The following is a 13,280-nucleotide window of genomic DNA, read 5'->3' as shown; positions in this document are numbered from 1 at the left end:
AATAAAAAGATCGCGCTTTCAACTAAAAGTCTTCCCCCTTCTCTCTGCTTTGCGCATTCGATCGATCGAGCGAGCGAGCGAGACAGAGCAAGGGATAGAGGAGGAAGCGGAGGCTGATAACGCCGGGATCGAGGAGGCGGACGGCTGCCAGGTGGTAGCGGTGGTGGGGAGCGGCGGCAAAGGTCGGATCCGATGACGGTGGCGGCGGGGTTCGGGTACGTGCTGATATCGCTCGGCCCCGCGCTCTCCCTCTTCGTCTCCGTCATCGCCAAGAAGCCCTTCCTCATCCTCACCCTCCTCGCCAGGTCTTCTATTTCTTCACTCCCCTTGTCAATCGATCGCAGAAACGTACATATAGTTTAGGGTTCCAAGAATGCATTCCATTTCTCTTTACAGATATTCTAATTGATTTCCGGTCTTCTCCACCATTTGAATTTCAACTAATATCTCTGTTAAATTTATTTGCTTGTAATTGGATAAGAATGGGAAATTTGACAAAGTTGGATCGCTAGTGGAAGGAGGATTATCCTTTTCGTGCGAATATGAAAGAGATGAATTGGGCAGAGATGTGTATTATTCACGTAGCAACTTTGGTTTGGATATTTGGTTTGCTGGAAGAACAAGTTGTAATTTTCTCTCTCATATGTTTTTGAGCACTAGAACTCAGCTCAAACATTTGAGCGTGGTTATTAGTCTGGAATTTGTTGTATAAGGAGCTTCGTGGTCAAGCATTTGTATTTACATAAAAGCATATTTTGAGGAGCTATTCGACTGCTCGTAATTCATTCTTCTGTCATTTAGAAATACATATTTAATAATAAGCTTTTTGGTTGTAAATGCTACGTAGTCATTCGTTATTTTTGCATCTTTTAGTGTAAATGTAACAAGTTGGTTGTTTGGTCAACATTGGGGCTTCCAAGTGATTGATGGAGTGGTAGAGATGGCAGTGAGAGAGTAGATGGTAGTTAGGATGGTGGTCATATGCTTATGATAGACCACAAGGTGGACAGCATGTCCATACTCGGTGGTGACAAGGGCAAACATGGTTGGGATGGGTGGAGGGAGGTGGTGGAAGAGCCAGAACTGACGGCAAGTGAGGCAACAATGGCCAGGTTGTGGATAATGTGGTGCTGGGCAAGAGGGAAGGTGGTGGATGATGTGGTTAATGATGGACAAGGTGGATGGCTGGGGTGATCATTTGAGTAGTGCAAGAGGAACCATGGTAGTCAAGATGTGTGGTAGGAGTTGTGGTTGCTCAGACTGGGTTTGATCGCAGGGCTGTTGATGGACCAGATGTGAATTGGATTGACCCCCATCAGTATTCATTGCGAGTATAAATTAGATCATTGAATCAGGTCAGTCGAGACAAAATCTCGAATTATATATGATTTGGTGCATCTCCAATATTATCTTGTTGGAAGACAGGAACAGGAGGTCCAATGGTAGTTTGTTTTATTTCTCCTCTATTTTCTAGGTTTATAAATTCTTCCATGAAATTTCTGAAAAAACGAGATTCTTTTCAAATATATTCTAATGACTGTTTAACAGTTGAATGAAGCAAAATGTGAATTGCATAGAAGTTAAGGTTCTTAATGAATCCTTTTCTGAAAAAAATACCTAACAGGAAAAGGAGGCTTGCATATTTTTCTCTGTCATGCACTTTTGAGTCAGTGTTAGCAAACTCTTGATTCTCTCTGTCTTTTACATCTGTTGAGTACAGAAAGCAACATGACACTTAGAGAAAGTTGAGGTGTCAATTTTTTGTTAAAAATAATGCCCAAATTTATTGAACCAGATCTAGATTGTTGCTGGGTTGGATTGACCCATATCCATATCCAGTCCAATTGTGAACTGATTCATTGTATCAGATTTCTGTAATTATTCATCAAATTATACTTTTGATCAAGATCTAAGATTATAATTTTGACCTGTATCTAGCTAAGTTGGGTCAGATCTTGGATCAGATTGGTTCAGATTCAATACATTGGTAGCACTAGATGATAGGATCCATGGTGTTCAGAAATTGCTTCAGTGGTCACTGATAGATGTCAAAATGCAAGCAACAAAGTTATGAGTTCTGCATCAATTGTTTTTTTAATGCTTTAAATATGTCTGGTTCCCCCAGAAATAAAAGAATTGAACTGCTTTAGTTTTGTGACTTGGTTCTTATACATGTTCCATTTACATGTTTATGGCAATGTATGCAATTTTTTTCATATACCTGATGCGTTGATAACAAAATGTATAGTTGATCAATGTTGATAGATGTATTTATTCTCGTTTGATGCTTACCTGAATGAAAAAATTGCTTTGGGTGTAAAAGATGTTGCTCTAAAGAAAATGTTGATAAAAGAATACAATAATAGTTTCAGAAGTAAAAAAGAAAATCTAAGAAAACCATTCCTTTGGTTCTGCATGTCTTAAGAAATCGTAGAGGCAGATATTTCCTACACAATATGCTAATTATTATAAGGTAACTGTTGATTGCAGCATGCTGTTTTGGCTCATAAGCCTGATAGTTCTATCAGGAGCATGGAGGGGCTTTCTTCCTTTGAAATCTGCATCTTGGTGGCCTTATGTCATTCTAATTGTCACGTCTGTCGGTTTTCAAGAAGCCACTCGGCTTATATTTTGGAAGCTTTACAAGTATGTTATACTTTTTATAATTGTACTATTTTCTGTTCTAGTTGCAACTTAGGCTGCGCTGCCGAATTCTTTTATACATGTTGTATTATGAAAAGTTTTTGTTATATATTATAGTCCTGGGCTCTAGAATTTACATGAATGAACTTAGCCAGGAAGTTGGAAGTCATTTTGGATGCTTTTGCTGAAGAAAAGTTCAGATCTCGACTTTCTTGGACTGATAAGATGCAAATTGCCTTAGGTAAGTTGACATTTTGTTTGAATACCTTTACAATCTCGTGTTGGTTAAATATTAGTTGAAGTTGATCCCATACCATAACATGGGCAGTTGAGCATCTGATGCCTTTTCGGCAAGGCAGGGGGTTCAATCCCCAAGAGCACCTTGTGCATCTAGTAACATATATCAAATATAAGCATACTCACTGAAGTTACTTCTAATGTCATGCAGCTGGTGGTTTAGGCCATGGTGTGGCTCATGCTGTCTTTTTCTGCGTTAGTCTTTTGACTCCTTCATTTGGCCCGGCAACTTTTTTTGTCGATAGGTGTTCACATATGCCATTTTTCCTTGTATCAGGTCAGGCATGTCTTTTTGTCTTCACATTTCCAATAATTTCTCATTTAAACACATTATCTGTTGAGACATTAACTTAATGGCAATTTTCTGGTATTGATTTATCATGTACTTTAATACTTATCTGCAGGTTAAGTTCATGTACTTAAATACTTATCTGACATGAATTTTAGCTGCAGGTTAAGTTCATGTACAAATTATAAAATACTGATCATGGAAGGAGTATTCATGTTCATTTTGTGATTCATCATTTTCTAATCTCTCCCACATGACAGGCTTACAGCCCACCTTGAAACTTTCGGCGAAGCCTCAAAAGATGAATCTTTTTCTGATATTGTCATGCATTTGTATTAGAATTTAATATTCACATATTAGCAGTAAATTTTTGGAGCTTGTTTGTCGGGTAGCTGCAAACATTAGTATCTCAAAAGAGTGAGGACCATTTTGATGTTTAATGCTGCAACAGATGTTTCATCTTCATCATGCATTTCGAGTTCGCCTTTCCTTTTGTTTTTTTATTTTATGGATTCTGCATTTGACTGATTTCTGTTATGTTGCAGCCATTATTTCACTTGGATTCATGATCATTCATACTTTTTCGATGGTTATTGCTTTCAATGCATATGCTGAAGGGAGAAAACTCGACCAAATAATCATTCCTATTATTCATATACTTGCTGCTGTCATGGTGAGTATCTGACCTCAAAGGAATTTCAATGTTCTTCAACTGTTTTTTTTTTCTCCTAAATTTTTAGTGAACTCAATTTTTTCCCAGCTAGCTGGAGTAACTGTTTCTAATTTAGTCAATTAGGCATTCATTTAGAAATGTATTAATTAGGCATAGTTTGTTGTTTTGTTGACGAGTCATTTCAGATGTGGTTGTTTGGCTGAATTTTTGTCTATAGTGGAGGACGAGGAACTATGAGATGTCAAGGAAGTTCGAATGGGACCTCATTGGTGCCATATTTTTCTGTGTTCTGTGATAAAGAGCCCAAGAATTATTAAGTCTGAAACATAACCAAATTGCTATTAAGAGATATCCCCAGAACCTCCTTTCTCTTTCTTAAGATTGTTCAACAATAGCAAAAATCATGTAGAGCATTTACCTATAATTTCTCCTTTCTCTTTCAAAGTAATACATTACTTTGTCAAGAGACTCAACTGTTTTGGTTTATCTGACTTGTGTTAATCTAGTATGAAACCATACAAAATCAATGTGGTAATTCTAGCATTTGCCAATGTTACGTTTGACAACCCTTCAGAACAGAATTAGATGTGTGGTATTTAAGCCAAATGCTAGCCATTGTTCTTGCATAAGGTGGCAAGCCTTTTAAGTTTGTTCATTGGAGAAACTTTTGGTTGTAGTGTTGCAGAAATGTGATGCATAATGGATTTAGTCTCTACAACAGCAGCTATGGAATAACACCCAAAAAGGCAAATTCTATCAATAGGGTTCAAAGTCCTCTTAAATTAAGATGTGTGAACTAGTTATTCTATTAATAGTCCACTATTGTTTTCCAAATAGCTGATGTTACACCAGCCTAAAAACTTTAACCAGAGAATATACACATGAAAATAAGTTAAAACACATTGAACTCTTAAAAAATGATAGATGGTCCAACAGACCATGGGGCAGAGATTCTGGTGTTGGTCATGACCTGTTTAAGTTCTTGCAGTTCTCTGTTTAGCATGGAACGTTGCATCCTATAATGTTAATGGATCATCTTATAACTATTTATGTATACTTCCTTGCTCTTTCTGTCTCAGACGCTGATAAATCTTGCACCCGGGGGTTGTGCCATTGGAGTACCTCTTCTTTACATTATTGGAGGTGTCGTTTTGCGTCACTGCTGGCAGATGGTTTGGAGAAAACTGACTGAACAAGGAAACAGACAAAGAAATAGTTCAGACATCCATGTCTCCTAGAAGACACATGCATATCCTGATCCTCTAGTCCATTTCTTTTCTCCCCTGATTTTTATTCATGATGTCGAAATGAAAACACGAAAAGACATTCGCAATAGCTACTTGTCCGTCGTATTATCATCCACACATGTGAATGTTATGGATGAATGGAACAGTTCAACTGAACGCAGAAACCATTGGAGAACAGCACGAACAAAGCTGGGAGAAGGCTCCATTTTCTGACCATGTCAACAAGGAAAGTTTTTGTGTAAACAAACTTCAATTTTCTTTTTGGTGTTTGGAGGGTACAAATTGGTAACTAAAACAGAGCCGAAAGATCGCTGTACTTGATGCTACTGTCAGATTAAGGTGAAGAACCATATTTGTCTCTTATAGCATATATCTAGATTTTAAGCAGTATGGATCATGTGGGAACAATGTAATGCCCTATAAGAGGATGTTGATGCAGGTGAACTCGAGGATAAATGCTTTTGTTGCAATTAGAAGTTTGTTCTTATTTGTCTAACTTGAAAATTATTCACGGAAGAGAAAATTGATGGAAACTGTCAGTTGATTATTGATGAAAAGTACTGTGGGTGAGTATGAATGATCAATATGCCACAGGAATTGGTAAGGTGAAGTGACGACAGGTGCGTGTGCCTGTCTGTGTCTGTCGGCCTTTCACTGTATGATTTCTGCACTTTTACTAATGGGAGGAGGATTTCTTTTATCAAGAATTTAGATTTTGTATAATTCGTTTTCTGTATGCCAAATTTGTTGAATCTTCACAGAATTGGTTGTCGTGATCATAAATTCATTAGGTAAACCGATGAAATCGTACACTGATCTTTTTCGAACTTTATTGGGAAATTGTTATGGTGGAAATTGTTATGGTTTCAATATACTGTCTCGTTCGTAGATGAATCGAACATAGCAAACAAATATAGATAAACACATCACTTCCATACATAAAATTCATCAGACAACACAGAAAAGAGAACACTAATCTCAAATCAATTACTCAACAACATAACCACTAGAAAGAGTATTCGTAGGCACATCTCATCTTTAATTTCAAATCAACTATACAAAAACATATCGATGCTATGTGTCTTCTTATACCTATATAACGCTTGGACACAAAGTTCATCAGACAGATAGGAAAAGAAGTCTGTGAGTACATAAATCGAACTTAAGAAACAAATCCCGGTGTACGCATAACATATCGCTTGATACATCAAATTCACCAGACGGTACAGAAAAGAGGTCTACATAAACTGAACTTGGAAAGACAAATCCTGGTAATACATATCATCTACAAAATGATAACACTCACAGCCTTTCAGCAAGCTCATGGATCCAATATTTCCAAACCTTATTTAGAAAATAAAATAAAAAATTTAACATTTGAGATGTACATCATGGCACCAAGCTAACGAGATTGCAACTACGAGAACAACATCTTCTCTCATCAAATATGTTCACTTGAAAAAGAATTTCCATATCTCCCTGTCCGACACTTCAGTAACAACATGGATGCCAAAAATACCCTCCTCATCCACCATAGCTCTTAGTTGTCGTGCTACACCATTGGAACCTATAAAGCTTTTCTTCACAGCCAAATATAACACTCCATATGGCGGTCGCAGACACTGAATAAAAGAATCCAGTCAGTTACAGTTGCCAAATGTCGACAATGGAACACATATTTCAAATTACTTTTGTATTTGTATCGAATATTGTACTTGTCAGATATGTATTCGATCTCTTTAACTATCATTAGAGAAAAAAGAAATGCCTAGGATACTGAGAGTTATACAACATGACTACTACTTTAGAGAACTTATTCTACTTATATATCATTATTTTTATAATATAGATGGATTCATGATTAGATGGGAAGTTGATGCTTCCCGGATTCCTGGCCATTATATCAAGGTAAATATCTGTAATATTATCAAACTAAAACTAAGCTAATTGAGATTCTACCAACAGTGGCATCATTCAAGTTAAGGCTTCCGTCATATCATGATTTGCATTGGCTACACACCCCCTCTATGATGTAACAATGACATAACAGCCAAAATGACAAATAAAAAGCAAAGATTAACTTTCAGGCTTCGCATTCTAGTATGCAGTCAGTAGAGATATATATAATAACTTGGATGAATCAGACAATTGCATCTGCAGTCAACATGAGATGACCATGCACAACATACTTGCCAGATTCTGCATAAAGGAGAAGGCTCAGAGTCTACTGGAGGTAATGAAAGCAGATCTAGAACTGTGCATGAATTATAAATAAGATTGAAATGATCCAAAGGAGAGTGGCTAGTTTACCAAGTTTCTCATGATATCGGTTCCAGGAATCTCATGAACTTCTGATATCAACAACCAATTTAAAGAATAAAGAGAAGAAAAGTCCAACAAACCTTTGTTATGAGGGCATATAGCTTCTTCAAGGAGTTGACCGAGTGAGGGATCTCAGTAACCAAAATAACATCATAGCCACCATCTCCTGGGTCTGTCTCGCTTGCCCTTTCCCAGGCCCGGCTTCCAGAGAGCTTCCTTGACCGTCTCGAGCAAGTTTCATGAGCAATCACACTTCCCTCCTGACTGCTACATGCATCCAGATAGTCATCTTCAGAGAAGCTGAGGCTAGCCCCTTGTGCCAACTCGAAATCATCCACCCTCACCACAGATAGGACAGTGGGGAGCTCCTCCCAGTCCCCAGCATAAAAGTGGACATCAGAAGTTAACTGCTGTCGAGATGGAGTGAGAGGACTCTCCGGTTGGCGGCTCTGCTTGTCCCTAGCCTGCTCAAGATTTGCAAGGACATTGGGTATGGTTGTGCATCTTATAGTTTCAGCATTCAGATCATGGAAATGAACTGTGGAAGCACCCTGTGACAAGTTTGCATGAGAAAAATTCGGCTTGATATAACATGATGAAGGATGATATTGTTTTGGATCATAATTTAAAACAGTTAAAACTTAGCAAGATACAGTTGCTCCATGAGTTTATGTCGAATTTGAGTATCTTCGTCATACAAAAATAGATAAATACCTTCAGACAAGCAAAAGTCCCAGCTATGCCATAACCGCAACCAAGCTGCAGGAATTGTTAACAAAAAATTAGAACAAATATATTGTTTTTTCAGTAGGAAAAGAACAGTCAAATATCCCGGATTCCTCTACTAATGAATAAAGTCAATAACATTTAACTTGTGATAGAAAGTAGGTGAGATTTAAAATGAGGAACAGAAAGTAAAAGACAAGACAGAAAAACAAGGTACATCCAGAATATCAACGGAAAGAGGATAAAAATTAAAAAAAGCGGCAAGCAAGGAGTGTCTCGCTGGCAAGAGAAACATTCATAAAAATCAGAAAGCAAGAAGTGCTGTGGGTACAGATGGTCTTAACAAAAGTAAAACTTTAGTTGCAAGTACATATAGCCACATTTAAGAAGGAATTTTTCCAATTTGAACAGTAAGAACATGGTGGTTTGTTAGAAACTTAGAATCATATAGGAAAACCTTAAATACAACCAAAAATAATATTTCTTGACTTGAGATCACTGGTTTGAAAATGACCAAATTTCCTCAGTACCAATGAACAAAGGAACTGATCATATAACCAAAGAGAAAACAAGTTTTAGCATATGCTCCTCATTGACCAGGAGTGAAATCCACAAAATTCACTTGGTCGCAAAAGAAAGATTGATAAGATCATCATGTTGATTTTAATAATTCTTTTAATTAAACCAGTTGTACCACCAGTTTTAGTGCTACAGTTCCCTCTGCAAAAACAAGTGGGATAGAAGCATAATTCCTCTCTCCAGTCAATAATCTGCAGATGCAACACAGGAGGAAGAGAACATATGAAGATTACATCAAATATTGGGAAAACACACAAAATGATATGATAATGTTGCTAGCATTGGGATGACAGAGAGATGAGATGACTTTTAACAATATAGTGTTCAGCATTAGATTAATTCAAGGTATGAGTTATATGTAAATAAACTTCAATGCGCAATCATCAAGTAAAGAAAAAAAAGAATGCAGGTTCAGAAGGAACAGTCACATGAGTCCCAAAAGAATCATCTAGTCAAACATGCAATGAAGAACTCATACCTGCTCATTTAATTAGTTAGCAAGCCTACATGCAAGTTCTAATGATAGGATTAGAATTATGACATGAGACAGGAAAGTAGCCACAGCATAGCTGGTGCAGTCTGATTTGTGAGAAATAAGGGGATAAATTTGGCCTGACTACCAATAGCAAGCATTTAATGCACTGTCTGTTGTTCCAAGGCTTTTTTATTGTTGTCCTTTTGAACCAACGCTCACTGAGATTCTGAATATGGTTTCCACAATACAACAGATAGTGCATTTATGCATTATCTGTTGTTCCAAGGCCTTTTATTGGTGTCCTTTTGCCCTCACCCAGATTATGAATATGGTTTCCACAATACTAGTTTGAAATAGGATATAGAAGATAGACATATTTATGCTTAGCATGATAAGATAAGGGAGGCAAAGAGAATCAAAAGGACATGCAATTGAAATCCCATGCAAATAAATGTAGGTAATTATAGGCCTAAGGGTAGCAAACGAAGCCACAGAGAGGTAGTAATGGAAACTGGAAAACAATAGAGATGCTACAGCCTACAGTCATGCCCAAGAAAAATGAGAGCAATAAAGACAATACTAGGAAAGATGCGGACATCTAGAGAATATTGGAGAGTCATAAAAGGATTAAGCTATTGACAACGAGAAGGTTAAAGAATGAAAACTATAAAAGAGGGACTGAGCCCTTTCAAAAAAAAAAAAAAATTGTGAAGAAGAATCATTGAAGCTTGGTAAAACATTTTGGTGTAGCTTGAGACAACATTTTTAACTTAATCAGCTTCAATTGAATACAATATATGACATACTATTAAGCCAATGGACTCCAAGAAAGAAAAAGTTAAAGACATTAAGAGTAAGAGCCGACCAATTGAAAATGAAATGCCAGAGACTGCAACTTGTAGTTACCTCTAGGATCCTTTTGCCTCTAAAAGTCAGCTGGCCATCACGAATCTCAAGCTTGAGAATGCTTACAAGATCAGTTGAACTCTCCCAACATTTCAGAAACCCTGCAATAACGTAAGGTAAACTTGAAAAAAGTTTTTCTTTTGGCAAGATAATTTAATTCACCCGACAAACTACACAAAAAGTTCTTAACACTTGTGCACTCACCATCAGATTTGGATGATGCCATCTCTGAATTCGAAAACCCAATCATGTCAGACACACTAACCCTTCCCTGGTCCACGAATAAGACAAATGGGTACATATAAGTTGAAGCAAGATGAACGTAGCACACAGCGTATTCCATCAAAGCAGAACAAGTTTGCCAGATTCGTTTTGGAATGGAAGGCAATAATTCGTTCACAGTCTGGTCCTTGAGATTAAACTAGAAATTTCTGCATAAGCAATAGCAAATTGTTGCATATACCTTAAAAATTTTGAGTCCTTGAAGATCAACATTTTCTCCAGCATATTTGTACGGATGAGCATTCTGTAAAACATGGAAGAAATGGGGACTGGTTCATAAACTCAAAAAACAAATGAATCATCCATCGCAGGAACAAAATATGAACAAAATTGTATCTGATAAGACACATTCATGCACATAGCAGAAAAAAATTCCCAAATTGCAACTCTGTGGACAAAAAGAAAATTCGCAAATCAAACACATCCATCAAGCATACCGACTAGTACTTGTCACTAAAATAGCCAAGGAGATTGTCTTAGGTAGTTAAAGAATAAAATACCTTGGAAGGAAGAATCTCGACAGCTGGTGACGGAAGATGCAAATCCCTTTCGGAGACCATGGAAACACCAGCCTGACTGGCCTTGTCATGAGGCACCAACGCCGGCAAGCATTGCGCAAGAAGCGACGGTGCCCTCATTTGCCCTTATCTCTCTTAAGATCTACTAACGGAACTGCCAATGCCATCAGATGCATCAAAAGTGGATCAAAGCACACGCTAAAAAGCACTACTTATGAACCTTCATTTCCACAATAAACACAGATCAAGGAAAGGAAAAAGCTTCAAGATCAACTCGATTCTCACCGCACAAACGAGAACGCTGGTACCTAGCACGAATTTTCCTAAAAAGATCGAGAAAACACATCTTTCACACACAAAAACCAGTCTTTCAACGCAAAGGATCTTCCGGACTCTGAGAAGAACAAGAATAAAAAAGGGTACCTTGATCAGCAGCAGACGTCAGGAAATCGGGGATCCCAACTGCTCGGGGGTGTCAATTAAAGACGCCACCGAGAGAGACGGCAGCAGCTTCAGCAAAGAAGCCAATCCCGTCCCACCAAATCCGCTATGAGACCGAGATCGAAGTCAAATGAGCACAACCACGTCTGTCGAGAGCGAGAGAAAGGAGCGAGGGGGGAGGAGAGAACAGATTCGTGAAGGGCATTCTTGGTATTCCGATAATATCCCTTCTTTTTGTGATTCCCAATATACCCCCATCAGATTAATTATCTCTTGTAGTGTTTCGTGACGACTAAACGCACGTACGAAGGCCGCGTCGAAGTAGATGGACGGCGATTAATTGAATTAATTATTTAGTTTGTATAGTTAATTAAGCGATTAATCTGCTGGTTTAATACGATTTAGTTACGAGGAGGTCAAAAACGTCCGGTCACGTGCGCCACCAATTAAATAATTGCCTCGACGCCGTACTTTTCCTGGTCCCCCTACCCTTCGATTTACCTCCCTACCCTTGTGGGGCCCTCGCAGCCGATGGCCGTGGTCGGAAAGACGGGCATGACTTGGGTGGCGAGTTTACACCGCAAAAGTCGTTCAAGTTGACTTTGTGCGGACGCAGTTGATAGCTGAACTCAATTATATTGTGGAAATTGATCCCAATGGAAAAATAATTATGGTGTAGTCTTGAAGTGTTGAATAATACATTAGCTTTTAGATGCTCAAATAAGGAGCAAAATTTTGGAGATGAGATACATTAGTTAAGATGCAAATATGTTAGTTAGAGCTTGGAGGAATATTGATGGTAAATAAGTAAGAAAAAATATAGTTCAATCATCAAAATTATGCAATCAAACTAATTAAAATTGAATTTTTTTTATTTCAGAAAGGAATGTGGGATACATCAAGATCCTTACTAGCTAAATTAAATGATATCTTGTAGATCACACCAACATGGTAATGGACATTTTTATATTTAGAAATATTTTGGATCAAATAAAAAATTATTTGGAATCAAGTTTATTTTGGATAGCAAAGGAGCCAAGACTTGCAACAAACCAGCACCAATAGGATTTAGGCAGTAGTTATGTTTGATTTAGACTAGACTCAAATCAGTAAAAAGAGAGAGAAAGAAGAAAATATATATTCAAAATCTCAAGACATGCTCAAGAAGCTGTAAAGCACAGATTATAGGCTGAGATCATTGCAGCTTGAATTCAAACTCAAGAAGAACATATAAAAGATACTGTTTTGAAGCCATTTTGGCTGCAACTTAAGCTAACCACATAAAATTCAAGATAGTGTTCGCATGTCAATGACTAATCTAACAAGTACAAATAAAATTTAAGCAAATACTTGGATTTCTGATAATTCATAGCCAGTTGTATCAGGTACAGTAAAATCTTCAATGAAACAATCAAACCTTGTTGAGAACTCTTTACCATGCATTTTAGAAAGGTATTAACTCATACCTGTAACAGTTGATGCCAAATGCGTTGTCCAAATTTTGAGAGACAACTCTTCACACATCGAGCATATGAATTGAAGATAAAGAAACATGATCCTGCAATGTTGCTAAGCAATCACAGAGGAAAATTGGCTTATATTTACACTCCATATACAAATTATAGTGACAGTTTGTAAACCAAATTTCATGTTAGTCTATGCCAGTCTCTACAAAATAAGACATTTTGTGGAGGGCATCTGCTGTGCTAGATAGAAGAGAGATACATCTCACCTGAGAACAATGAGCATACATGCACTGCCTTTCTAACTAATAACCATAGACTGAAGAAATTTCTACTATTTCAGATGATGTTCTCCTTCAAAATGAACATCAAGTGAAGAAATTTCTACTGTTTCAGATGATGCACTTCCTTCAAGATGA

General features: G+C 37.5%; 2 protein-coding genes across 3 annotated transcripts; one reads left to right on the top strand and one right to left on the bottom strand.

The window, feature by feature from the left end:
• The first annotated feature begins 4 nt into the window (after positions 1-4).
• On the top strand, positions 5-5,645 carry LOC103996753 (gamma-secretase subunit APH1-like). The gene is made up of 6 exons (XM_009417741.3): positions 5-305; positions 2,491-2,646; positions 2,799-2,884; positions 3,092-3,217; positions 3,775-3,902; positions 4,982-5,645. The coding sequence occupies exons 1-6, from the start codon at positions 193-195 to the stop codon at positions 5,138-5,140; spliced, it is 768 nt and encodes a 255-aa protein (XP_009416016.1). The 5' UTR covers positions 5-192; the 3' UTR covers positions 5,141-5,645.
• Positions 5,646-6,331: 686 nt separating this feature from the next.
• Positions 6,332-11,544, bottom strand: LOC135648453 (uncharacterized). 2 transcript variants are annotated; one of them, XM_065166165.1, is made up of 9 exons: positions 11,381-11,544; positions 11,243-11,280; positions 10,940-11,111; positions 10,621-10,683; positions 10,362-10,428; positions 10,158-10,258; positions 8,186-8,230; positions 7,552-8,022; positions 6,332-6,771 (listed from the first exon to the last, which is right to left on the bottom strand). In XM_065166165.1, exons 3-9 carry the CDS (start codon positions 11,075-11,077, stop codon positions 6,601-6,603), a joined length of 1,056 nt encoding a protein of 351 aa, XP_065022237.1. In that variant the 5' UTR covers positions 11,078-11,111; positions 11,243-11,280; positions 11,381-11,544; the 3' UTR covers positions 6,332-6,600. The 2 variants fall into 2 exon arrangements, with proteins under 2 accessions (XP_065022237.1, XP_065022236.1); XM_065166164.1 differs by lacking the exon at positions 11,243-11,280.
• Positions 11,545-13,280: the final 1,736 nt, after the last annotated feature.

The sequence above is a fragment of the Musa acuminata genome, chromosome BXJ3-9 (assembly GCF_036884655.1).
Source record: "Musa acuminata AAA Group cultivar baxijiao chromosome BXJ3-9, Cavendish_Baxijiao_AAA, whole genome shotgun sequence".
Lineage (NCBI taxonomy): Eukaryota > Viridiplantae > Streptophyta > Magnoliopsida > Zingiberales > Musaceae > Musa > Musa acuminata.
Note: the sequence above shows the minus strand (reverse complement) of the source record. Positions and strands in the feature narration are given on the sequence as shown.

Excerpts from the sequence above, each read along its gene's own strand:
- LOC103996753 (XM_009417741.3), top strand. The coding sequence starts at position 193 with ATGACGGTGGCGGCGGGGTTCGGGTACGTGCTGATATCGCTCGGCCCC. Across the intron at positions 2,647-2,798 it reads ATATTTTGGAAGCTTTACAA|GAAGTTGGAAGTCATTTTGG; the intron begins GTATGTTATACT and ends GAACTTAGCCAG. Across the intron at positions 3,903-4,981 it reads ATATACTTGCTGCTGTCATG|ACGCTGATAAATCTTGCACC; the intron begins GTGAGTATCTGA and ends TTTCTGTCTCAG.
- LOC135648453 (XM_065166165.1), bottom strand. The coding sequence starts at position 11,077 with ATGAGGGCACCGTCGCTTCTTGCGCAATGCTTGCCGGCGTTGGTGCCT. Across the intron at positions 10,429-10,620 it reads AAGGACTCAAAATTTTTAAG|GGAAGGGTTAGTGTGTCTGA; the intron begins GTATATGCAACA and ends TTCGTGGACCAG. Across the intron at positions 8,231-10,157 it reads GAGGCAAAAGGATCCTAGAG|CTTGGTTGCGGTTATGGCAT; the intron begins GTAACTACAAGT and ends CAATTCCTGCAG.